General features: G+C 39.0%; 1 protein-coding gene and 2 long non-coding RNA genes across 5 annotated transcripts; 1 reads left to right on the forward strand and 2 right to left on the reverse strand.

Moving 5' to 3' along the window:
• The first annotated feature begins 265 nt into the window (after positions 1-265).
• Positions 266-21,344, forward strand: LOC101739619 (aspartate--tRNA ligase, cytoplasmic). 3 transcript variants are annotated; one of them, XM_021352673.3, is made up of 13 exons: positions 4,725-4,941; positions 5,098-5,219; positions 5,951-6,113; positions 8,272-8,407; positions 9,703-9,880; positions 10,744-10,888; positions 12,812-12,963; positions 14,110-14,276; positions 16,931-17,046; positions 18,487-18,641; positions 19,818-19,929; positions 20,764-20,823; positions 21,170-21,344. In XM_021352673.3, exons 2-13 carry the CDS (start codon positions 5,106-5,108, stop codon positions 21,271-21,273), a joined length of 1,602 nt encoding a protein of 533 aa, XP_021208348.1. In that variant the 5' UTR covers positions 4,725-4,941; positions 5,098-5,105; the 3' UTR covers positions 21,274-21,344. The 3 variants fall into 3 exon arrangements, 2 of the variants coding, with proteins under 2 accessions (XP_021208348.1, XP_037872613.1); XM_038016685.2 differs by having other exon boundaries at positions 4,764-5,024; XR_009975056.1 differs by lacking the exons at positions 5,951-6,113; positions 8,272-8,407; positions 9,703-9,880; ... (6 more) ...; positions 20,764-20,823; positions 21,170-21,344 and having other exon boundaries at positions 266-4,941; positions 5,098-5,220.
• Positions 8,915-9,703, reverse strand: LOC134200517 (uncharacterized). The gene is made up of 2 exons (XR_009975472.1): positions 9,222-9,703; positions 8,915-9,102 (listed from the first exon to the last, which is right to left on the reverse strand). It is a non-coding gene; the product is annotated as an uncharacterized LOC134200517 (long non-coding RNA).
• On the reverse strand, positions 20,859-24,259 carry LOC134200514 (uncharacterized). The gene is made up of 2 exons (XR_009975470.1): positions 21,715-24,259; positions 20,859-21,606 (listed from the first exon to the last, which is right to left on the reverse strand). It is a non-coding gene; the product is annotated as an uncharacterized LOC134200514 (long non-coding RNA).
• Positions 24,260-24,462: the final 203 nt, after the last annotated feature.

Here is a 24,462-nt window from a genome sequence, read left to right on the forward strand (position 1 = left end):
ATATTTGTTTTTACGAGGCAAAATAATTACAGTTTTAGGTTTTATCTACATGAATGCTATAAAGTAAATAGTCACGAAATGTAAGTCGGTGTTATCATCACATTTGTATTTAACTAATTTCTATTTTCTTGTTTACTATAATTTTATTTAATTGTTTTACTGTGCCTCTTATTGTCAGGTATTTTGCCATCTTTTACCATAATCATCAATTTTCATTTTCTTCTTTACTTATTATTATTATTATTTTTTAAGTTGTTAAACTGTATAAATGCTTTTTTTTTACAATTGTATACGTAAAGTTCAATGATGGAGGCAAACGAACAATTAGTAAGAGAAGAAAATACGCTGTTACAACAACAAAATGCCATCCTAAAGGCTGAGTTACAAAAATTTAAAATGCAACGCGTTGATAAAACGGACCCACCCCCCACAGAGCCATTATTTCCTCAACCTACCTCAGTATGCACAGTAGCCATAAAACTTCCTCCTTTCTGGCCTGATCGGCCTGCAATTTGGTTTGCTCAGGTAGAGGCACAGTTTTCGATTTCAGGCATCTCCGCTGACCTGACTAAATTTAACTACGTGATTGCTCAGTTAGATACCCGAGTTATTGGGGAGGTAGAGGACATTATTCTCCAACCACCACCTGAGGACAAATATGGTCGCCTCAAATCCGAGTTGATCCGTAGGTTGTCCACGTCTGAGGAGCAACGTGTCCGGCAACTTGTCAGTGATGTTGAGTTGGGTGACTGCCGTCCTTCGCAGTTTTTACGTCATCTTAGATCATTGGCAGGAAACACCCTCACTGATGAAAATTTGTTTCGCCAGCTATGGATGCGTCGCCTCCCACAACATCTCCAAGCAATTTTGGCCGCCCAATCAGAACTCTCGCTGGACAAAGTCGCTGAGCTAGCGGACAAAATTTTGGAAGTTTCGCCTAGTATGGTCGCACCTCATTCATCTGCTGTTTTCTCAGCAAGCACGTCTGCCGTCTCACCCCCTTCGTTAGAAGATATCACACGGCGTCTGGATGAGGTCACGCGTCAGCTTGCTGTGCTTACTGCAGAGCGCGGTAGAAATAGAACCCGGGATTTCTCAAACCAGCGACGACGCTCACAAACGCCTGGTAAGCTTCAAATGTGCTTTTACCATAGGAAATTTAATACTAAAGCTGTTAAGTGTATTCAACCATGTACCTGGACGCCGCCGCCACCTTCGGAAAACGACAAAAGCAGTCAATGATGGCGACGTCTGACTGCTTAAAGGAGAGTCGCCGATTATTTGTCACCGAAAGCGCAACCAAGCGCCGTTTTTTAATAGACACAGGCTCTGACCTCTCCTGTTACCCATACCAGTGGTTAGCAAATAAGCCGGCACGTTCAAACTATACGTTAGCGGCTGCCAATGGTAGTGAGATACGCACTTTTGGTCATATAGAAATGGCGCTTAATTTGGGGCTACGCCGCACATTTCAATGGCGATTTATTATCGCTGACGTCAACACCGCCATCATTGGCTCCGATTTTCTGGCGCACTATCGGTTGTTGCCAGATTGTGCCAGCAAGAGACTCGTCGATAGCATTACCGGGTTGTCATGCGTTGCGGCCGTCGCTGTTTTAGACCAGACCAGCGTCAAAGTTGTCTGCGCTCCGTCATCCCAATTTAGTGCACTTCTTGCGGAATTTCCGTCCATTACGAAGCCACCAGGACTTATTCGTGAGCCGAAGCATAACACAGTTCATTATATTCTAACCACTGAGGGCGCCCCAGTCTCTTGTCGTCCTAGACGTCTGGCACCTCAAAAACTTCAAGAGGCCAAAAAGGTTTTTGATGATATGGTACAGTGCGGGACAGCCAGACCTTCGAAAAGTTCGTGGTCTTCTCCACTTCATATGGTCCCTAAGCGCGACGGCACCTGGCGACCCTGCGGCGATTATCGTGCTTTGAATTCACGTACCATACCCGACAGGTACCCAGTTCGCCATATCGGTGACGTCGGCCATAACATATCTGGGTGTAGTATATTTAGTACAATTGACCTCGTTAAGGCATATCAGCAAATTCCTGTTGCGCCTGAGGATATTTGTAAAACCGCCATCATAACACCCTTCGGACTCTATGAATTTAATTACATGACTTTTGGTCTGCGCAACGCAGGCCAAACGTTTCAAAGATTTATAGACGAAGTTGTCCAAGGTCTCGATTTTTGCTTTGCGTACGTTGACGACATATTAGTGTATTCCCGTGATGCTCTTCAACATGCTGCACACCTTCGTACTCTTTTCAAGCGATTTGAAAACTACGGAATCGTTATAAATCCAGCAAAATGCGTGTTTGGTGCTCCTGAGGTTACTTTTCTCGGAAACAGAATATCTGCCGACGGAACACAACCACCATCAGAGCGCATTCAAGCTCTAAAAGATTTTCCTCTACCACAGACTGTACAAGGACTCCGTCGTTTCATTGGGATGGTTAATTATTATCGCCGATTTCTGCGCAATGCGGCCAAGTTACAAGCACCGCTAGTCAACGCGATCGTGGCCGCTGGAGGTAAAGGTCTCACACCGATCATTTGGACACCTGAGCTCGAGGAATGCTTTAATGCCTGTAAAGATAGCTTGTCATCTGCAGCTCTGTTGGCACACCCGTTGCCTAACGCTGAACTAGGGCTTTTCACCGACGCTTCCAGTTCTCACGTTGGTGCCTGCCTTCAGCAGAAAGTCGGTGACGCTTGGCAACCTCTGGGTTTCTTTAGTAAAAAGCTGAATCCCCGACAGTGCCAGTGGCCAGCATACTACCGAGAACTTCTTGCGGTATATGAGAGTGTGCAACATTATCGACACTTCCTAGCCGCACAGCACGTAACAATTTATACGGACCATAAGCCATTAGTTTACGCGTTCTCGCAACGTCGCGAAAGGCTTCCTCCGGTACAGTTAAATCAACTGTCTTTTATTTCGCAGTTTACCACGGACATTGTCCATATAAAAGGGGAAGACAATACGGTGGCGGACGCCATGTCCCGCATCGAAGCTGTTAGTTTTGAAACTGACCATTCTGCTCTCTCCGCTTGCCAAAAACTTGACGACGAATTGAAAAAGTATCGTAACAATGCGAATTCTTCTCTAAAACTAGAGAACGTCGTAGTTCCTGGCACAAACACTGTTTTGGTCTGCGACATGTCAACAGGGCGACCACGCCCATTTGTATCGGAACCTATGCGAAAGAAGATTTTTGCTCAGCTACATAATCTTAGCCATCCTGGTACTAGATCAACCATTCGATTGATCTCAGACCGTTTCGTGTGGCCTGGCATTGCCAAAGATTGCCGTTATTGGTGTCAAACCTGCGTTGCTTGCCAGCGAAGTAAGGTGACGCGGCATATAAGATCTCCACTTGGACACTTCTCCAGTCCTACGTCTCGGCTGAAGCATGTCCATATTGACATCATAGGCCCTCTTCCATCTTGTTCTGACTTCCAATACTGCCTGACTGCTGTGGATCGCTACACTCGATGGCCCGAAGTTTGGCCTATGCACGGAATAACAGCAGAAGAAGTGGCGAGCACCTTTGTAGCCGGTTGGATTGCTCGATTCGGAGTACCTGCTGTCATCACAACCGACCAGGGACGACAGTTCGAGTCGGACCTTTTCAGACGCCTTACTAATTTATGTGGTACTAAACGTATACGCACTACTAGTTACCACCCTTGTGCCAATGGGCTCGTGGAGCGCATGCATAGACAATTAAAGGCCTCTCTGATGTGTTATGATGATTCGTGGTTGAATGCATTACCTTTGGTCTTATTAGGAATGCGTTCTGCTTTTAAAGAAGATCTACAAGCAACAGTAGCGGAATTGCTTTACGGAGAAACATTAACGCTTCCAGGGGAACTGTTAGTACCACCTGGTCCTTCTGGCTTCGAGGACCCGACCGATTTTGTCGTAAAGTTAAGACAGCGTATGTCTAAATTGCGTCCCACTCCATGTTCCTCACACACTAAGCCATCACCTTTCATATTCAAAAATCTTTCCACCGCCAGCCATGTCATGCTCAGGGAGGATTCGGTTAGACGTTCAATGCAACCACCCTACTCTGGTCCTCATAGAGTTATATCTAGAGCCGAGGACGGAAAAACGTGGTCGATTGAAGTAAAAGGGAAACAGGTGACGGTCAGTGTCGACAGAATTAAGCCAGCCTTCGTCGAAAATTCTTTAGTAGATCTCGTTCCAGTACCAGCACCGCGGGTTTCTGTGCCTCAACCAGCGCAACCGGATGCTACTAATGTCCCTTTATGTCCACTCGTGCCTTCGGCACCTCTAACTGCTACTCCTACACATACACCTCAATATACCACCCGTTCAGGTCGCAGAGTCCACTTCTCCAAACCTTTCGACCTATGATAATTTTTCTCTTTTTCTGCGGATTCTCCTTCTCCGTAGGGGGGTGGTGTGGCGTTTTATTATGCGTAAGCCGGAACGCACGAGATGTGGGAAAAAGAATATAGTCTGTGACACAATACCTTTTTACCGCCAAATATTTAAAACATAAAAAATAATTTATAATGTGTTAAATAACTAATATACCTAATATAATTTAATGTAATTACTTTATGCCGCTACATCAATATAATTTATATTGTTTCAACTGTGGTGTTAATTACTTAAAACACGACTACGGCGAAATAAAGAAGGGACTCTATACGAACTCCCTCACATGTGTCAAAAATTGTCCACTGCATGAATTCGACTTAAAGGGTTTTTTTTCGTGACAAAATCGATAACACGACAAATTGATTTCGGATTTCCAATCTCTACTCCAACAAATTTCTCATTAATTTTCATCACATCTGATAACCTCCAAGATTCAAAAGTAAAATTGAAAACAATACATTGATAATAAAGATATCAGTAGATACATTAATAAGATACTTTTAGATAGGTACGTACACAAAAAAATAAAATCTTAATTTTCTAGTAAACTTTGCGGCTAGTTTTGTTCATATTTTCAAACTAATCACAAAGGTAAACAATTGAAATAATTTTCATGATAGTTGACGGTGATCCTCGAGAATAAGTTGTCGTTTTCTGCTTGCAGATATAATCATGGTTAAATCGGAAGATCCATCTATAGTTGTTGGGGATGCGGCGGCCAGTAAGAAGGCAGCCAAAAAAGCTGCCAAAACCGCTGAGAAACAACAAAAGAAAGCCGAGCATAAGGTAGTTGCTTACGCTAAACACTGCAATATATTTATTCTAATCTATACATATATTATAAAGCTGAAGAGTTTGTTTGTTTGAACATGCTAATCTCAGGAACTACTGGTCCGATTTGAATAATTCTTTCAGTGTTAGATAGCTCATTTATTGAGGAACACTATAGGCTACAACATCACGGTAAAACCAATACAAGTGGAGCACCAATAAGGAATGTTTCAACATCTTTTCACTTTCTACGTAAATGAAGTAGGGGGTAAAATTTAATGTTATGCCAAAGTTATGCAATAGTTAATTCCACGAGGACGGAGTTACAGACAAAAAACTAGTAATAAATAATTTGGAACAAATCACACAATGTCATTCAGCCCCAATTTAATATTCCCTCTGTAATGGGTACCAGCTATTGACGTAGATACTTATATATGTTTTTAAAAATAAATAGGTACATAAATATATAATAAAATCCTTGATGAATCAACCAAATCTGTTAATCGAAAGCTGAGCATAAGGGAGAATACAAAACACTGCAGTATTTTTATTATAAACTGTTATAAAGAAACCATTCTTGATATTGTAGACCTGCAGTGCTGCTGTTTTCCACTACAATGATTTCAAAATAAAATGCCTATTGTAATTATTGTATATCTATTGTAACAAATCTGATGAGGCTTGGGGCTCACTTGTTCCAAATATAAATTTGGTTCTAGTTCTAACCCATAATATTTTCTCAGGCTTCATCAGCTCAGCCATCAACGGAATCAGAGCCTGACTTCTCAGAAGGACTTTATGGGAATATGAAAATGATCCAATCGTCAGGTGAACATCGTGACAGGGTTTACACTGATGTTGAAAATTTGAGTATCAAAATGGACGGTCAAACTGTTTGGGTTAGAGGTATGTGTAAAGTAGTTTATACTGGGTGTCGGAGAAATCAATACTAAGCCAGATATAATAGGCATATTGTTTATGGGGAAAGCTAAAATGATTCAAGTTATTTATATTTTAATTTGAACCATTTAGTAATAAATCAACATAGAGGATTTAAACTTTTGTAACTACTACTGCTTTTTTTTTGTATAATATCTACTGAATTGCTTGTTTATTTATTTATTAGGCACAAAATACACATCACAAGCTAAAAAGATTCATAAAAAACACAAGTAAAAAGAAACAAAATCTGGCTCACAACATAAGCCATAACTAAACCACGACTAAACAAGACAAAGTGCTGAATGTGTACACAATGTTCCTTACAACTAATCTAACTTATAATGTAAGGAAATAATTTAATATAATAATTAATAATAGCTTGTGAAGAAAATGTGACTTATTAAATAAAAATATTTTACACTAGTTTGACAAACATATTCAAAAGCTGGTATATAATCATTAAAATAAGACTATGATATTCTATAAAATTATGACTCAGAGATACAACTTATATGACATACTAATTGTATAAGTTGTAACTTGTATACAAAATACCTAATCTATATATATGTTACCGGAAATGTATGAAATCAAGGAATTGTATAGAAATCCTAGGAAATGTGTACAATTCCGATACTATTTAGGAAATGTATAAAATATTGTTTGAAAAACTATTTAATGTATAGATATCCTAGGAAATGTATAAATTTCCTCGGAATTGTATATAATTCCAATATCGTATTAGGAAATGTATAAAGTAAATGCTTTCTGTAATAAAACACGTTGTTAATAATATTTTTTTATTATAACACTATTGAGACAATCGGGTAACAGTCATACCGTAAAATAATAATAATATATTCATATTATCTTACTCATTAAAACTTCTAAAATCAACTATCTATTAACTTTTAACGTATCACAAAATCAACTTATATTTATTCTTATAAAATCAAATTTTCATTTGGCAAGTAATCAGTCTGATAATTAAGTAATTATAAATGTCAAAGTATAAAAGTAAATCTTTATATTATAATACTTTGTCAGTCCATATAGCTATTTATTTTTGCAGGGTAAGCTCGAATGGCATTTGGAAGTACATAATACTTTATTTTTAAAACACAGACATCTTGATGTAGCACAGTTTTTCTTGCAAAGGCACTTCTTAAATCCCTGGCCGGTTCCAGTGGATTGCAAATTGGCAACTGACCGTAGTGCAAGACTCGTCCCGCTGTCCCCGCGTACCCACCAATATCTTAAATGTTTTACATTTCCGATTGCTATTTAGGAAATGTATAGATTTCCTAGGAAATGTGTAATGTGTAAGTATAATATAATTTATTTCACACATTTCCGTGCGATTTTAGGAATTACATACATTTCCTAGGAATTGTATACAATGACGGATTACATACATTTCCGGTAACATATATATAAAAATAAATTGCTGTTCGTTAGTCTCCCTAAAACTCGAGAACGGCTGGACCGATTTGGCTAATTTTGGTCTTGAATTATTTGTGGAAGTCCAGAGAAGGTTTAAAATTTAGATAAATATAAAAATGCTCGGAATTAAATAAAAACAACTATTTTATTTTTCCTTTGATGTGTCCCCCGTCGGACGGATTCCTTTTGTTTGTTTTAAGTTTATTTTATACAAAAGCTTAGGTCTTTTATTTATCGATTGAGGCACTACGAAGTCTGCCGGGTCAGCTAGTTTGTGATAAAAATTTAATTAACTCATTTCTTCTTCTTCTGAGTCGGTCTCTTCATTGTTGAAGGTCGTGTCTAATTTAAAATGTTGACCGCTCGATGCACAATGCTTTTTTTTTATTGCTTAGATGGGTGTACGAGCTCACAGCCCACCTGGTTTTAAGTGGATACTGGAGCCCATAGACATCTACAACGTAAATGCGCCACCCACCTTGAGATATAAGTTCTAAGGTCTCAGTGTAGTTACAACGGCTGCCCCACCCTTCAAACCGAAACGCATTAATGCTTCACGGCAGAAATAGGCAGGGTGGTGGTACCTACCACCATGCTTCCCCACGTCTACCTGTCCTCGGCAATCTTTATTTATTTTATCTTTATTCTTTTGAACCTAGAAGATATTTGTTTGATGCAGCTCGTCTACAAACTTCTCGAGCTAAAGGCAAGCAGTGCTTCGCTGTGCTGAGGCAGACCTCGAGCACAGTTCAGCTGCTGGTTAGCGTTAACGAGCAACGGAAGATCAGCAAACAGATGGTCAAATTCACCGGCAAGTAAGTCAGTAACTGATGAGGCGTCCTGAGCCAAAGCTTGTTTGTTTGTGCTCAAGAAATGTTCACGATTGACTTCCACGGTGAAGGAATAACATCGTGTAATAAAAATGAAATCCGCAAAATTATAATTTGCGTAATTACTGGTGTTAGGACTTTTTGTGAATCCGCGCGGGTAGGTAAGACATATTGGAACCGCTTCCTCTTATTGTAAGGTTCTGAAGTTTTGTGTGTTGGTTCAGTTTTGATGACAATACATTGTTATGATAAGCATAAACTTTATCTATATCCAGATGATTTAACCCTTTTTGGTCAGGAAACTTGAATCCTAGTTATTACTCGATGCAACCCCTAACTGCAGACATATCATGTGATGATTATTACAACAATAGCATTTCTGAATTTAAAACACTTTAGCGGTGTTATCTTGGGTAGTTTATTGTCATTTTATTGTTAATTACCTTACAAACTCCATGGTCGTGGATGATTCTGGTAATAATAAATACAAGATTAAATATCTGAAGTAGTTTTAATTAATAAAGTTGTTATGGCTGCGTGGCTGAAGAAATTAGTAATAGCAATTCTGTTGGACTTATCGCTTGTGAGTCTGATGAATGTTGTGTTTTAATTGATGGACAATGTTAGCGCCAAGAATGTCAGCTTTGACGATGAACACATCCACATGACCACCCCAGTATCTACAATCAAAAAGAAATTCATAGATATTCTCATAATAAACTTTCAACCGGAGACTTTAGTATGCAATAAATTAAAATCACTAATGTAGATAAAAATGTAATTTATTTTAATGAATCACCTTAATATTATATGCATGTTGGACAACAACAATTCTTATAAACTTATTCGTTCAAATTACAATATTTTATCTTATCTTATTATATATGTACATAGATTTTTATCTAAGTCTGTTGAAGACCAAAAAAACAAATTGAAAAACAAATTGATTTGCTACATAGAATGCTTCCAGACTGGGGGGGGTGGGGTGGTTTGGAAGGGATACTGGCACTCTCACGTTTTTTTATTGCTTAGATGCGTGGACGAGCTCATAGACCACCTGGTGTTAAGTGGCTACTGGAGCCCCTAGCGACTACAACGTAAATGCCGCCACCCACCTTTATAGTTACAACGGCTGCCCCACCCCTCATCACTGCTTCACTTCATTACCCCATTACTGCTTCACGGCAGAAATAGGCAGGGCGGTGGTATCTACCCGCGCGGACTCACAAGAGGTCCTACCATCAGTAAATGTGGCGACCGGTAAACACCCTTGTCGGCAGCATCACGAGAGAGTCGATAGTCGACGTGGAGGCTTCGGTCGTGAGGACGGCCGCCCCAGTCGAATCGTGCACAATTAAGGACGTGGAACTGGTGGCTCATCAGATATGGACGGTATCGAGCGCCAGATCCCAGCTTCCTCTGCAGATCGAGGACGCGGCCAGACCGGAGAAGAGTGATGTGAGTGTCCCCTCTTTATTTGCAGGATGTATTGTGAGCTGATGCAGCACTTGTCGCGAGGACTTAAGCTAGAGAGGCTATTTCAGCGTAACCTTAACTAGTAGGTGAGCTCACGGGGCTCAAACCGGAGTGAAGCTATAACACTGACCCTAGCAAGAGCAGTGCTTCGCAGAATCTACCACCGGATCGGAAACGCGACCCACTGAGAAGATCCGGCGAGAAACTCAGTGGGCTGTGTCTGTGGGTTAATTCGATGACCGGTGCTTGTGGTACCTAAAAGCACCGTTACTGGATCGGGAGGATCCGTAATGACGTGTTTTGGGCGACGTCGACGGTTTACCATTCGGTCTACAGGATCGGGTATGTAGTTTCCAGCGGCCACGACAAGAGGGTTCTCATGTCGTGCTGCCTTCCCAAAGTGATTCCACCTCATGTTTCAATGTACTTTTTATTGCTTGAGACAGGTGCCCCGAGACATGGATTCTATGTAGCAGTTGTATAGTACGACAGCTGGTGGAACCTACCATAGTACATAGACACGCGATAGTACATAGACACACAATATAAAAAAACAGTCAATAAGTAGATTTGTATAATAGGGGGTCTTATCGCTAAAAGCAGCGGCCCTGCCCTTGGCATTGCTGAAGTCTTCGGGCGACGGTAACCACTCGCCATCAGGCCTGCCTACAAGGACGATAAAAAAAGCGATCTCTTCCAGATCAACCGTTTGATTTACAGAAATTCTGGAAAAGATAAAAATACATACTGTACGTCGGAGACTGTCATTGCTTTGGGGGCAAAAGGAAGCGCAGCGTAAAATTAAATAATTTGCGTAATGTCTTTATGTCCTCCGTGACCCGTAGGAGCCGGAAGCCTTGAAGATCCGCGTGAACCAGGACACCCGGCTCGACAATCGGGTTTTGGATCTGCGCACGCCGGCTAACCAGGCCGTCTTCAGGATCGAGGCCGGGGTCTGCAGGCTCTTCAGGGATATCCTCACGAAGAAAGGTCACATTACGTCTTTTCGCATTATAAGTGTACACAATTTCCAAAAATATTCGTTCCCAAAATTACTGGTGGCAGGAGCTCTTGTGAGTCCGCGCGGGTAGGTACCACCAACCTGCCTATTTCTGCCGTGAAGCAGTAATGCGTTTTGGTTTGAAGGGTGGGTCAGCCGTTGTAACTATACTTGAGATCTTAGAACTTGTACCTCAAGGTGGGTGGCGCATTTACGTTGTGGATGTCTATGGACTCCAGTAACCACTTAACACCAGGTGGGCTGTGAGCTCGTCCACATATCTAAGCAATAAAAAACATTGTATAGGGGACAAGTTGAAATGTCTGTAAATCTCTACCCGATGATATGTAGGCGAAGTAAAATGTCCCTTAGAAATAAGGTGACACTCTACAAAACTTGCATACGCCCCGTCATGACCTATGCAAGTGTAGTGTTCGCTCACGCGGCCCGCATACACTTAAAATCCTTGCAAATTATTCAATCCCGTTTTTGCAGGATAGCCGTCGGAGCCCCGTGGTTCGTCAGGAACGTCGACCTCCATGACGACCTGGACTTAGAGTCCATCAGTAAGTATCTGCAGTCGGCGTCCATGCGCCACTTCGATAAAGCGGCACGACACGAGAACCCTCTCATCGTGGCCGCCGGTAACTACATTCCCGATCCTGCGGACAGAATGGAAAGCAGTCGACGTCGCCCAAAACACGTCATCTCGGATCCTCCCGATCCACTAACGGTGCTTTTAGGTACTTCAAGCACCGGTCACCGTTCTTGCCCTTCGTCGCAAGCGACGGGTTCGACGAGTAAATTAACTCTCAGACACAGCCCACTGAGTTTCTCGCCGGATCTTCTCAGTGGGTCGCGTTTCCGATCCGGTGGTAGATTCTGCGAAGCACGACTCTTGCTAGGGTTCGTGTTAGCAACATCGTCAGGTTTGAGCCCCGTGAGCTCACCTACTAAAGTTAGGGTTACGCTGAAATAGCCGCTAGGGCTTAGGTAGGAAAAAAAAAAAAAAAAAAAAAAGTCTGTAAATAGAAATTTGTTGTTGGAAGACTCACCGAAATAGCGCTAGTGTAGGAAGTGGAAATGATGCGTATATAGCAGTTTTAAACAGAATTAAGGGTGTTGGATTGAAAAAAATTAATATTTTTCGTGATTTTGTGTAGTTAAAAAGTATGCAATATTTAAAATCTCAACAATATGTATTTATTTTGATTATAATTTACATAGGAATTGTTTCTTGCCTTCTTAATTTAGTATCCTACTCTAATAGCTTATGGCGCTGTTATTTAAATTCTTCCACTTGCTACAGTGGCGCCATCTTAATTGGTTCTGTTTCAGCGGACAGTTTCTAATACACTTAGATGATTCTCCTTTTTTTTTAAGGAATTTTATGACCTGGTAATTAAGACCTTTAGACCTTTATGAAGTGAAGTGATTCCGAGAAGCTACGTCCAGCGCTTTTGTTTCATTTTCCCACATTTGTGCACTTTCACAGATATTAAACAGTTAATAAACCACCGTTATTACACATTTAAACCTGAAGAAACACTAAATAGACAAAATAAAAGAAATCACACAACTTCACTCCTCGCGTTCCCGCCAAAAAGTCTGATCCTCCTTAACTTTTACCCTCCATAGTACATAAGTGTATGTTTTTTTTTTTCGAATATCTAAAATATATATGTTAATTTTTCCTACTCATTGAATTATTTTCAATGTAAAATACAAAACATGTTCTAGATTAATTTTTCCTTGAAGAGGTTAAATTTTTTTTATAGTCTTTCATAATTTCCTTTATAATATCCGTTTAATCTACAATCGATTTTAGTATCTAAAACATCGATCGTGCTGTCTCCCTCGCACGCCCCCATGACGGTCCATTGTCACTGACAAAACCATTCCGTCGTCGCCAGGCTTCGTCGAGATCCACACGCCGAAGATTATATCTGCCGCGTCCGAGGGCGGCGCTAACGTGTTCACCGTCTCCTACTTCAAGTCCTCGGCGTATCTCGCGCAGAGCCCTCAGCTATACAAGCAGATGGCGATCGCGGCGGACTTCGACAAGGTACACGCTTACAGGAAACCACAAAGGGAAGATCTTCAGATCGATGAACCATTACTGTAGGGAATTTGTATACAGGGTGTTCCGTAATAGGCGGAACCATCGTTCGAACGATCGCGACGAAGGGCTCGACGAGTAAATTAACCCACAGACACAGCCCACTGAGTTTCTCGCCGGATCTTCTCAGTGGATCGCGTCTCCGATCCGGTGGTAGATTCTACGAAGCACTGCTTTAGCAAATTCTCTGAACCGGTTGAACCCCGTGAGTCTGTCTGTTTGTTCCGGCTAATCTCTGGAACGGCTGGACCGATTTTGACAGGACTTTCACTGACAGGTAGCTGATGATATAAGGAGTAACTTAGGCTACTTTTTTTAGACTAGCTTCGCCCCGCAACGTCACCCGCAATACGACAATAACCGCGGGTAGCATCGCGGGACTCGGCTATCAATAATAAAATTTAATGTTATTTTGGTATACGTACTGTGTATACATACTTACATAGTTTAGTAAAACCTATCATTTATGTTTCCGGAGTGAACAAATCATTTTTTTAATGTTAAAACTTATGTATGGGGGGACATAAAAATTTAGGAATGCTACAGTGGAGCGTGACACAAAAAAGGTTGGGAAACACTGGTCTAATGTAATGGTCCGTTTCCGTATACATTACGAATCCTAAGTATCTACAGTCGGTATCGCTGCGTCCCTTTGAGAAGGCAGCACGACATGAGAACCCTCTGGTTGTGGCCGCTGGAAACTACATACCCGATTATGTAGACCGAATGGTAAACAGTCGACGTCACCCAACACACGTCATTACGGATCCTCCCGATCCATTAACGGTGCTTTTAGGCACCACAAGCACCGGTCACCGTCCTCGTCGAACCCGTCGCTTGCGACGAAAGGCTCGACGAGCGAATTAACCCACAGACACAGCCCACTGAGTTTCTTGTCGGATCTTCTCAGTGGGTCGCGTTTCCGATCCGGTGATAGATTCTGCGAAGCACTGCTCTTGCTAGGGTTCGTGTTAGCAACGTCGTCAGGCTTGAGCCCCGTCAGCTCACCTAAACACGTTAGGGTGAAGCTGAAATAGCCTCTCAAGGCTATCTAATATACTATATATATAGGTTTCCATGCTTGACGTACAGGTGTTCACGGTTGGGGCTGTGTTCAGAGCCGAAGACTCGAACACCCACCGTCACCTCACCGAGTTTGTGGGGCTCGACCTAGAGATGTCCTTCAAGCAGCACTACCACGAGGTCCTGGACACCATAGGGGGCACATTCACGGAGATGTTCCGGGGGCTAAGGGACCAGTGAGTCCTTCGATCAACAATAGTAACTAGATTTCGGGTCGGTGCATAAAATCCGTCTCGTCAAATAACAGCGCACTTGAAATGTGAGCTCTTATTTTGTTTAGTTCACTTCAAACACAGCCAATGTCAACCCGTCTCACAATACCGCAGTGTGTATTCAAGAGTTGCAAAAATAAGTCCCGAAAAAGCAATTTAACGGCCGGAATATCTTACTTTCGGTAAGTACACGAAGTATAAACTATATTGTAAGCTTTAAACTTATAAATAATATTAAATTTTGAACAAAATTACCGATTTTTAACCACCGCTACAAATGTTGGCCAACGCTCGACCAACACATGGACAAACTTTTGCTTAACAGAACAGTAAATGCATGGAGTAGATTTGTGTTCTAATAATTTTTTAAAATTTGTTAGCAGCACTTCAAAATTAGTTGGTTAAAATTGGTTAATGCTGCTTTTGTGTCTGTTTGTTGGACTCTCATTAGATACTTAGCTTTCCATTTTTATTTTAGCTTTCCTAGCAATCACGTGTACAGAATGGATCTCGATTGTCGCCAGAGAAACAAGAGATGACTTTTATAAGCCAGCTAAGATCTCCGCTTATTGACACTGGACATCTTTGCCTTCCGTGCTCACGGCTACTGAAACGTGGCCGAAACATTGTAATAAAAATACCACGCTTGAAACCGTTTAAACGTTATTTTATTATGTGCACTGGTCGCGAAAACTTAAAAATATATATTACACAAAAACGTAACGCTAATAAAATAATAAGTAATGTATAGATACTAACAAACATACATTTCCAAAACATAAAAAGTAAACAACTAAACTTTTACTTTAATTTGTTAATAAATTATTTTAGTGTTAAGCGCGACTCCCTTACCTCCTGTAGTAAATAGAAATCGGCATTTCAAGAAGCAAAAATAAATAAAGCAAAACGATGTTAGTTCTCAGAGCAATTAAGGGAAAAGTTACTTTATTTGTTGCCAGTTAAGATTGATTTCACATTAAAAGTTGTTTAAAATATGTCTTTTTATTGGTAAGTGACAGGAGTAATTTATTGCTTTGCTCGTTTTATGTGACGAATGATCGTAAGTATTAGATAATGTTTTGGAGATTTGTGACTGTATTACTAGGTGCCATAGTTGTTATTAGTTTGAACGTAAAACTGTTTCAAAACTTTTTTCTCCGTTTGTTAGTAAACGAATGTAGCTATATAAGTATATATTCACGCGGACAGTTTTTGCTTTAATTTTGTACGTATCCCTTTATCTAGTTACTATTGTTGATCGAAGAGTGAGTCACGACGAAAAACGTTAGGCCTTCGCTGAGTCTCTCACCGGATCTGTCTCAGCGGGTCGTGATTTCGGTGGTAGATTCAGTGAAGCACCGCTCTTGTTAGGGCCTAGGTTAGGTTGGAGTTTTACTGGTGGTTGGACGTCTTGTGAGTGCGTAAGGATAGGTACCACCGCCCTGCCTGTTTCTGCTGTGAAACAGTAATGCGTTTCGGTCTGAAGGGCGGGGCAGCCGTTGTAACTATGCTTGAGACCTTAGAACTTATCTCAAGGTGGATGGCGCATTTACGTTGTAGATGTCTATGGGCTCCAGTAACATCAGATGGGATGTTAGCTCGTCCACCAATTTAATTAATAAAAAAAAGAATAGCCCCTTAGGTTACCAGCGAATTAGCCAGCCATTCTTTTTTTGGTTTTCAGAGCCCGTCACAAATTCAAAGTCACTATCATTTTCAAACCTGTAAAATAACCACCTAGGTCAGCGATCGGGGAACCGGGGTAAATTACCCCAAATGGGGTAAAATAAAAATTTGGGGGGGGGGGGGGGGTAAAAAGTATAGGTATTTTGAAGTAAAACTTCTTTAGAATCATTGTAATTTTGTAATTCATATGGTATTTTTCTTTTATTATTAAACGAAAAAACTAGTTTCAAAATTTTATATATATATAGCCTCCATAAAAAATATTTTTTAATGTAAATGATTTTTTTTCAGGAAAAAAAATTCGCTTTTCTGACAAAAATTATAGTCCTAATATTTTGTAAAAATCTAATAGCTATAAAATGAATAAAATATATATTATATTATTTTAAAGCTTTATTCTTAAAAAAATCATTTCTGTTTGATATACATAATAATATAATCTATTCTTTTATTTTCCCAAAAAAAATCATTTCAATTAAAAAAGCTTTTATGGGGGGCTATATATAAAACTTAAACTAGTTTTTTCGTCTAATAATAATACAAGAAAAATATCATAGGAATTATAAAATGACAAGAAATTATTATTTACTTATATTTTCCCTGAGGGTGATTTTTTTTTCTCCACGATATATTACATAAATTACTATTATTACCGTTATGTATTACTAGCTATTACATTGATAAATTGAAGAAATGATGTTTAAAATAAATTTTTAGTTATTGTTTTCTTTTCAAAATTATCATGGGGGCTATAATATGAAAAATGCTAAAAAGAAACAATTTGGTTTTTTTTTGTTCTTCGCCATGGGGTAATATCAACTTACACAAAAATATTTTGGGGTAATAATTAAAAAAGTTCCCCGACCGCTGACCTAGGCGAAAGCCTATAGAGCTGATCTAATATGCGGAGTGTGTGTCACGTTCCACTACAGGTTTGCCTCCGAGATAGCGACTGTGGGTCAACAGTACCGGGTGGAACCCTTCAAATTCTTGGATCCTCCCCTGAAGCTGGAGTTTCCGCAGGCCGTCCAGATGCTGAAGGAAGCTGGTGAGTGTCGCTTCGTCGTGGTCGAGAGGCCTTGGACTCAAAGGACCAAGTACCAGAGGCCCAAGACCTAAAGCCGTCTACTAACGATTTCATTGTAATATCGGACTTTCGACTATCGAAATTGATGAATCGCCTGTGTAAAATAAACGGATATTATAAAGGAAATTGTAAAAAACTATAAAAACAATTTTTAACCTCTTCAACGAGTGCCTTAAAATAAAATAAAAAATGAATCTGAAATATTTAATTTTTTAATGCGTTTTTATTCTTATTTTACATTGAAAATAATTCAATGAGTAGGAAAATCTAACAAATATACTATAATATAAAAAAAAAATACACATATGTACTATGGAGACTAAAAGTTAAGGAGGATCAGACTTTTTGGCGGGAACGCGAGGAGTGAAGTTGTGTGATTCGTTTTATTTTGTCTATTTAGTGTTTCTTCAGGTTTAAATGTGTAATAACGGTGGTTTATTAACTGTTTAATATCTGTGAAAGTGCACAAATGTGGGAAAACGAAACAAAGCCGCTGGACGTAACCTCTCGGGATCCTCCAAAAAGTCCACTGAAAAAGTCTCAGTAAATGATCACAATTTTACTGAGATTATATTTCATCCCATATCATCTCATCTCATTTCATTTCGTTTTCATTTTATTTCTTGCCATGTTTCATATTAAACTACTTCATTTCATTTCATACTGGTGGTAGGGCCTCTTGTGAGTCCGCACGGGTAGGTACCCTGCCTATTTCTGCCTTGAAGCAGTAATGCGTTTCGGTTTGAAGGGTGAGGCAGCCGTTGTAACTATACTTGAGACCTTAGAACTTATATCTCAAGGTGGGTGGCGCATTTACGTTGTAAATGTCTATGGGCTTCAGTAACCACTTAACACCAGGTGGGCTGTGAGCTCGTCCATCCATCTAAGCAATAAAAAAAATCATAACATCATTTTTATTATAAAAAAATTTCATTAAAATTAAAATAAGACCAGACTTAAAGGTCTTAGTTACTAGCTTATAAATTACCTTAAAAAATATTGTAATTCCGCATCTAATGTTAATACATTTTGATACGAATAACCTCTTTACTTCTGAGATGACTTGAGATGAGATACTTTCAGAGTGCATTTCCAGAGGTCTCTTTTGTCATGTACTGCCGCTTTGGAGTGAGCTCCCCTCCACGGTGTTTCCTGAGCGTTATGACATGTCCTTTTTCTGGAGACTTGTGAAGAGTATTAAATGGTTTGGCTCTGTCCCTGGCATTGCTGAAGTCCATTAGCGACGGTAACCACTCACCATAAGGTGGGCCGTATACTCGTCTGCATATACGGCAATAAAAAAAAAAAAAGAGATATGAGGTCGTAACTTCGATTTTATAATCCCCGACCCATCTTTGTATACCGAGTGATGGTTCGTGATCGGATCTCGTGCATCCTCAGGAGTGTCTGTTGGAGACGAGGACGACCTGTCCACTCCGGACGAGAAGCTCCTGGGCAGGCTGGTGCGGGCCAAGTACGACACGGACTTCTATATCCTGGACAAATATCCTCTCGCCGTCCGACCCTTCTACACCATGCCGGATCCCGGGAACCCTGTAAGTGGACTTGGCAGCCGTCGTAACTATACTGAGACCTTAGAACTTATATCTCAAGGTGGGTGACGGTATTTACGTTGTAAATGTCTATGGGCTCCGGTAACTTCTTAACACCAGGTGGGCTGTGGGCTCGTCCACCAACCGAAGCAATAAAAAATAAATAATAGTTTAAAAAGACTCACAAAATACGTTTTTACGGAAAATCCAACTAACAATAGAAAATAAATTTTAATAAATTTCAATTAAAAATAGTGATTTTATTGTAAAAAACCGTGGGGTGCTTTTCAGGATATTATCAAAATAACTCTTCTACTCATATCTGTTCATAAATACTGATACCAAGCACCATGCGCATACACTATTTTTAATTCAAATTTATTAAAATTTAATTTCTATTTTTTATTTGGATTTTCTATAAAAGCGTATTTTGTTAGTTTTTTTAAACTATTATTTATTTTTTTCAATTTTTTCAATATTTTTTTAAATATTGAATTGTCATCGGTCCTTAATAAGTATACAAAATTTCGAGTTAATCCGACGTTTTGAAGGGGGTCAAAATCATGTTCAAAGATTCCGTTGCATACATACCTACGTCTGAAGCTAATAAAAGCGTATTAAAAAGTCATCCATCTTGAGGCATGAGATCGATTTTTATTCCCTACCTATGCATCAGCATAGGCTATCAAGCCTTGAGGGCCTGTTTCAGCTTAACCTTAAATAGTAGGTGAGCTCACGGGGCTCAAACCGGACGTGTTGGTAACACTGACCCTAGCAAGAGCCGTGCTTCGCAGAATCTACCACCGGATCGGAAACGCGACCCACTGAGAGGATCCGGCGAGAAACTTAGTGGGCTGTCTGGGCAATTTTTTTTTTTTAAATAATAAATAAATATTTACTAACGATCACGCCACGCTTAACTGGTCCCGTGATAAGTTCGTAAAGAACTTGTGTTACAGGTACCAGATAACGGAAATAAATGTAAGATTTTTATTATACACATACATATATTTAGTATACATCCATAACCCTGGGAAAGACATTTATATTTATCATACAAATATCTTCCGTTGGCGGGATTCGAACCCGCGACCCCCTTGTGTCGTAACCGTGTCACTTACCACTACACCAGACGGCCGTTAATTCGACCGGTAATAACTGTAATGGATTTGTCCACAGAAATATTCGAATTCGTACGACATGTTCATGCGCGGAGAGGAGATACTTAGCGGCGCCCAGCGGATCCACGACCCGGACCTCCTCGCCGAGCGCGCGCGCCTCCACGGCGTCGGTAATTGCGTCATCTGTGACGTCACGGGGGGCTGGGGGGCGCACGGTAGTCGCTGCCCCCCAACCCCCCTCCCTCTGCTATGAAAGAACCGTTGTATAGAGATAGTGGAGATAATAGAGTTTTTTTCTGCTTATATTTTTTTGTAATGAAGTTTAAATGGTATGAGACGAGTTCAAATGAAGCCTCAGTAAAATTGTGGTTGCTTTTGAGAAGTATCTAGTCGAAAAAAAATATTGATATATTATGATATACCTAATATGTGCGCATTTTCACGTTAGACGGATTAATTTGAAAATTTGATGTATGTTCGTAAACATATTGAGGAGTTTCCTAAACTGTCGGACATACATAATAGAAATACTCGGAACAAACACAAGCTTGTTGTGCCGATGAGTAGGTTACATAAGATACGAAATTCATTCGGGTGTTTGTCTGTGCGCCTGTACAACAAAATCCCACAAGATGTTTAGAACCTACATATACATAGGTTTAAGAAAACTATTAAAGAACATCTGTGCAATAAAGCTTACTATAAAGTCAATGATTATCTAGAAGATTGCACAAAGTGGGAATGAGTTGCTCGCTCCGGGCATTTCAATATTGTAATATTTGTTAAGATAATTTAAAAAAAAATCTAATATAAAAAAAAAGACAATATGCCCGCTGAGTTTCTTGCCAGTTCTTCTCAGGACGGAGGCTAGTTCTTGTGAATTGGCGGTAGTTCTTTTGACGTTCAACAAGTATGTACTTTCATTTATGTTGAATAAATTTTTTTTGTATTGATTTGATTTAATGAGTGATCGTTATTGAGAGGGTCGCGTGTTTGATTTCCAGACACGAGCAAGATAGCGGCGTACATCGAGTCGTTCCGGCTGGGCTGCCCCCCGCACGCAGGTAGCTAGATTTTCTATAAAAGCGTATTTTGTTGGTTTTTTTTTTAAAGTATTCTTTATTTTTCATTTTTTATTTAGTTGTATTTCAATTTTTTCATAGATTTTTTTAAATATTTCATTGTCATCGGTCCTTAATAAGTATACCAAATTTCGAGTTAATCCGACGTTTTGAAGGGGGTCAAAATCATGTTCAAAGATTCCGTTACAAACATACATACATACGTCTGAAGCTAATAAAAGCGTATTAATGAACCTCATCAACACAACAGATTGATACTATGTGATAGTATTATAATTAGGAATCCATAAGGCTCTCTGTGTGATCTCTCTCTCCTCTGTGACGTCAGGTGGCGGGATAGGTCTGGAGCGCGTCGTGATGCTGTATCTGGGTCTGGACAACATCAGAAAGACCTCAATGTTCCCGAGAGACCCGAAACGCGTCACGCCGTAAATTTCATAATACAAATGTCATATTGTAAGCGTATCTGAATAAAGCATTATCGATTTTTTTAATGAGTGTTATTTTGATGTTTTTTTTTTTTTATCAATCCTTTAAATTTAGTTTGAGAAACGTTGGTCTTTTAAGCTGTTGCGTTTCTCGCCGGATCTTCTCAGTGGATCGCGTTTTCGATCCGGCATTAGATTCGCTAAGCACTGCTCTTGAGTTGTTAGGGTCTCCTTTGGAGGCGCTCGGGTAACTGTTAGCAAATCCCTCCTGGTTGAGCCCTTTGCTCGCCCACCTGTCCTGATGAAACTGGAAACACCTCCGAACCACCAATAATCGCTAAAACATATAAAAGATTGGGAGACTTCGGACGTGTTTTTATCACGTGATCAAATTGGGTGCGAATCGTATTAAAAAAAACAATACTCTTGATCATGATTTACTCACATACAAATGTTCAAGTAACACCGACCACAACGGATTACAGTCGCTTCGCAATATAAACATTAACCGTTCTGAGGATATAAATACGCTAAAAAATGTCCACTCCTGATAAGATATGCCTAAAATAATGGTCGCCACATTGCATGACGTTTAAGACTTGAAATTAGGTAGTCTTTGATATTGAATTTATAAAAAAAAAACGCGTTCCTTCATATTATGGAGGGTAGATGTAAGGAGAACCGTCTCTGTGTGTGAAAAAGTGTCCGTTAAAATCTGCTAAATAAGGGTGGCGCTACAGTAGCAACCGGGTAAATTAAAAAAAAAGGCGCTGTAAGTTATTAGAATAAGATAGAGAAATGAAAAAGGACTATCACAAAAAGTATTTTATTTAAAGCTGATAAGAAAATGCAATCGATGTCTCCACGTTTTACCACAGCAATAATTTTAGGTTATATTGACGAAATTAGTTTGGACTACGAAAACATGTGAGGTCTTGTATATTACACTGTCACTAACTACTCTAGTCATTTAATCTATTTAATACGTGAAGCAAAAACTTTGTATCCCTTTTTACGAAAATTGCGCGGACGGAGGAGTATGAAATTTTCCACGCTTATAGAGAATATAGAGAAGAAGTGCACAATGTCTTTTTTTTAATAATGCATAAAAGATACATTAAATCAATAAAGAAAACATTACACACACTACATACCATGTATTTGACGAACACACGCATGCATACTATTTATTGTCAAACTTTTGTTCTTGACGTCTGTGATCAAATTGAGAATAGATTAAATATTGTTTCTCTTTGTTAATATTTTTTATAGTGTAGTCTTGGCGAAATTTGTGATTATAGAAGTATAAAATACAATCATAATAGTGTACAAACTTAGAGTTCCAATTAATTATAGTCTAGTATATTAAATTTCCTAACTCAGCATACTTCAATCAGTTAACAACTGCTCAATTCATATACTCGTAATACCCGGTGCCTGTGCTAGCGCCATTCTGGAGGACTTTTGAACTGTTATTAAGTACTGAAAGTGGGACACTTTTTCAAGCTTCCTCCCATATGAGACGGTTCTCATAACCTCTACCCTTCATACTTCAAATACTTGCAAAAGTTAAGTGTTGCCAGTACATACGTATTGTATTGTGACCATGATAAGACTTCGTTAATGTGAGATATGAAGTTTCTTAACAAAACGCAAATTAAAATCTGAATACATATTTTGCTATTGTTAATATCATTTTTCATAACAAAAAAATTCGTAGTGAATATAAGGAACGTGTTTATTAATTTATTTAAATATGAATCTAAGGTTTTTACTATCATCAGAAAAGGAAGACATTTTGATTCGACACAAAACACATCCATTTTGTAATATCGATATTATCTCAGAACATTAAACCCACATATGCGTACATACAAATACATAGTTCAACTCATATAGCCCTAGAACTCGTCAAATTACTATGTAGTAACTTAATTATTAAAATGAATTAATAACTTAAGAATATAATAAATCGAGACAAGCGCGTTTAATCGATATGTTTAAATCGATTTTCCTGTATGTAAAATGCAAGTTTGTAGATTTATTGTATCTGTCTCTTTTTTTCATACTTAATAATCATTTAGGAACTCATCTCAGTTGAGTTTTAAACAAGTAGAATTGAATTTACTACGATTAGGTGCGAAATAAAAATAGCAATTTTTTAATACATTTCACAGATACAGTTACAACATTAAATATTTTAAAAAAAACTAAATTATTTGATGTAGCATTTTAATGAATTTTACTATAGTTTGTTGAATGATTTAATAATAGAAACTAGTAATATAAATTAATCGGCACGAAACTACAAATCAAAATACAACCTTGTGTAGTGTATTTTAATAAATAAGCAAAATAATCTCAACTATATAACTTATTTCATTTAAGCACTTCCGTTACGTATTTCTGAGATTAAATTTTTAAAATAATTCAAGTTACCTATGTTAAGTCTGAGTTAAGTATCATGATAATATTCGTATAAGAAATTCCTTAATTGTTTTTGGAACGAAGTTCCTTATCGCGCGTTGTGAAAGGGGGCTAGACGGAAAAATTCTTACGAAAAGTTGTCACGACACTTTTTAGATCCGTCATTCTGACCAATCAACGTGTAGGCGCTTATCGCGTGACATTGCTCGTATCCGATTGGTCCGCGTAATGAGTACAGTTTCTCGAGATAGCGTTTCAACAATAGTAATTTAGTTCATAGTATTGTTTTTTCCTTTTTCATAATGCCGTAATTTATTAGTAGAACTTTAAAAAAAAATTACAATTCCTTCACTAATTAATCGAAAGGAACTTCGTTCCATCCGGGTGTCCCTTGACACCTCTGAAGTTTTTTTTTTTGTTTGTTTTAAATGAGTCGACTATTATCAAAGGCGGCAATCTGACTTTTGGACAATGATTGGTAAATCAGAAAAACGAATTATTGACTTTGTATTCCATCGGCAGTCACAAAACTCTTCGGAACGACATCTTAGATAAATAACAGGTTAAGTATTAACCTTTATTTAATGTAGGTTTTGAACCGTATTCTTTGAAGGAGACGATTATATTCAAATCAATCTGTATTGACATATCAATAAAATTTTTTTGTCCAAATGCACAGATTGCCACCTTTGATAATAGACGACTCAAATACTCTAAATATCAAGATTAATTGGAAAATGAAAAATAATTTTAGGCACGAACAGGA

This window comes from Bombyx mori, chromosome 2 (assembly GCF_030269925.1).
Source record: "Bombyx mori chromosome 2, ASM3026992v2".
In the NCBI taxonomy this organism is placed as follows: domain Eukaryota; kingdom Metazoa; phylum Arthropoda; class Insecta; order Lepidoptera; family Bombycidae; genus Bombyx; species Bombyx mori.

What these genes read in the sequence shown, in the direction of transcription:
- LOC101739619 (XM_021352673.3), top strand. Translation starts at nt 5,106, where the DNA reads ATGGTTAAATCGGAAGATCCATCTATAGTTGTTGGGGATGCGGCGGCC. An exon ending in TCGCGGCGGACTTCGACAAG is followed by an intron (nt 12,964 to 14,109) that starts GTACACGCTTAC and finishes CTTGACGTACAG; the next exon opens with GTGTTCACGGTTGGGGCTGT. An exon ending in CCAGATGCTGAAGGAAGCTG is followed by an intron (nt 17,047 to 18,486) that starts GTGAGTGTCGCT and finishes GTGCATCCTCAG; the next exon opens with GAGTGTCTGTTGGAGACGAG.